The sequence below is a fragment of the Cupressus sempervirens genome, chromosome 8, assembly GCF_028749045.1.
Source record: "Cupressus sempervirens isolate cs-2001-9-10 chromosome 8, ASM2874904v1, whole genome shotgun sequence".
Lineage (NCBI taxonomy): Eukaryota > Viridiplantae > Streptophyta > Pinopsida > Cupressales > Cupressaceae > Cupressus > Cupressus sempervirens.
The window spans coordinates 119,757,770-119,760,423 of NC_143125.1; the positions used below are offsets into that span (position 1 = coordinate 119,757,770).

The window sequence follows — 2,654 nt, forward strand, 5'->3', positions numbered from 1 at the left end:
TGCCAAAAAGTGATTTTTGCAAATGGAATGGACCTGGAAAAGTGTGCAAACGGATTCATCATGAATTCAAAACTGACACACTTGGAGTATTTTCAGTGGACAACATAGTGGTACAATCCATTCAATCCCACCAATCACAGGTTTCAAGTTATAATATCACAAATAGGGGTTCCAATCAATCTGCACTTTAAGACACCAGTAAAAAATAGAAATTCCATTTGGAATCACGTTTGAAAACGGATCAAACAGATTCGTCATAACTTGAAACTTGAAACATAACAAGTCTCTGACGTCTAAAATGTAATGCAATAGGAATTTTCTCATTTGAGTAAATTGGTCAAAATTTATAACTCGTCAAACAGGGCTTCCCAGAATTATGTCCAAAGTGCATCAGCATAAAAACAGTAAGCTACCAACTTCGAGGGATTCAAAACCTAATCAAACGGATTTGAAATGACTCGAAATCTAAAACATAGGTTCTCAAGTATGGACAATAGACACTCCCAAAGTGGTGAATCACAAAACGTTTCTGGGTGCGAGATATTCAATCGCAAACACATCCTCCTGTCGCTGTTTGACACTCAAAATAAAATGCAGATTTGGAATTGGCTCAAAACAAGACTTCGCTAAACAGCTCAAAATATCAGTTAACTTCATGGAACAGGTAGACGCACTAAGGGCCTGTTTGGTTGCTCGAATACAACCGGAATAGGAATAGGAAATTAGAATATGATTTGTATTCTTTGTTTGGTGTGTGGAATAGGAATAGGGAATAGGAATACGTATTCTCATTTTAGCCCCAAAATGAGCTTTTGTCCATTCCAAAAAATACCTGTAATTGGAATTACTATTCTTGCATTCATTTTCGCTTTCTCAAATTTGATTAAATTTTCAAATCTTCTTTGACCTGGGGTGAGTGCGGGAACTTTGTTTTCAATATTTTCAAATATTTCAGCGATTTTCCAATGGCGCTGATTGCATCTTCAGAAATATTTTCAAACGGCGCCGATTGCAAGTTAACCCTATTCCAATTTAAGCTTGCATAACCAAACAAGGGATAAACAAGATTGGATTGCATTTTTCCATTCCTATTCTCCATTTTCCATTCTCATTCAAATTTTCTATTCTAATTCTCAATTCCTACGCTTGCAACCAAACGGGCCCTAAATGGAAGGTGTTAGAAATATTAGACGCCTCTTAGGCCTCAGACTGACAGCCGGGTACACACGCACTAAAGAGCGTTTATAGGGCTCAATTCACTCAATGGTATTCAAAATTGACCTTACAATTTTGAGCGCCAACAGAGTGTAGAGAGGGAAATGGCGATGGAGATAATTCCAGGTCTTCCAGATGACATTGGAAGAGAGTGTTTGCTGAGAGCGTCATTATTCTCGCGCCGCGAGATGGCAGGTGTTTGTAAAACCTGGAAAAATATTGTATGCAGCTCGCTCTTCTACCAAGATAGAAAGAGATCTGGTCTGTCTCAGCAGTTAATCATACTTCCCTGTTATAACAAACGCGGTTGCAGAATAAAACTTTACGACCCTCTTCGACGATCATACGAAACCCTCCCGCGATGCCGCCTTCAATATCCATATTTTTCAGATTGTTTATACTGTCTTCCTTGTCACCAGAAATTGTTCCTGATGGGCCTTCAAAGCGACTCGCCGCACTTCACAAACCATGACGCACTTGTCATCTACGACTTTGTCTCAGGGAAATGGAAGCGAGGTCCCGACCTTCCCGACTCCAGGTTTGGGTTTTGCTGTTCTGTTGACTCCGCAAAAGGTTTGATTTACATCGCTGGTGGATGTGACAGGGGTAGAAATGGATTGCGTACGGCCGCAGTTTATGACATTGAGGAAGAGAAATGGGAGTATCTGCCGCCCATGATTTGGAGCGCATATAATTGCAGCCACAGCGTATTCACTGATGACAAGTTATATGTGGTGAGCCGTGCCAAGGGACAAGTACAGATTTTTGATCCCAACTCACGACAATGGAGCGCCATAAACATTTCTTTTGATGGCAGCAACATGCAACCTTCTTTTTGTTTGTTAGAGCGGATTTATCACGATTTCAATGAGGCAACTCTGGAATGGGATTATCTAGAAAACCCTTTGCACCGAGCTGGAATTCGGCTATGCTTATTTAAAGCTGCGGCCACAATGTGGAATGGGAAGATACTAGTGGGTGGTGTGGATGACGAAGAAGAGAGGGTGTTTTATCTGTTTGAACCATCAATACAGGGAGAAGCAGGAGGGAAAGAAGAGAAGTGGACTCTCTTCTTTACGTTGCCTAAATCAGAGCTCCCAGAGATAATCACTACGATTGCAACTGTGGCTTTATGATTCTTGCCAAAGTTGAGTTTTTTTCTTCGAACCCATTAAATTTCTTAAGTTTTTGGAGGCTTCATTATTCATGAAATTTGAAATTTTCTGTTAAGTTTTTGAGTTTTTGGACTAGATTGAATGTAAATTTTTAGCATTAACATTTGGGATCTAATCATTCTATGATCTGTCCTGAAAATAAGAGAATTTAAGAAATTCAAAATAATTGTATATGATTTTTGTTTCTAATGATTTGAATCCATTTTCAAATTCCTAACAAATGTGTTGGTGTGTGCATTTCATCTACATTCTTTAGGCCTGTTA

General features: G+C 39.3%; 1 protein-coding gene across 1 annotated transcript; it reads left to right on the top strand.

Moving 5' to 3' along the window:
• The first annotated feature begins 1,291 nt into the window (after positions 1-1,291).
• On the top strand, positions 1,292-2,448 carry LOC149541878 (F-box/kelch-repeat protein At1g15670-like). Its single transcript, XM_089796130.1, has one exon. It carries the CDS (start codon positions 1,320-1,322, stop codon positions 2,349-2,351), a length of 1,032 nt encoding a protein of 343 aa, XP_089652256.1. The 5' UTR covers positions 1,292-1,319; the 3' UTR covers positions 2,352-2,448.
• Positions 2,449-2,654: the final 206 nt, after the last annotated feature.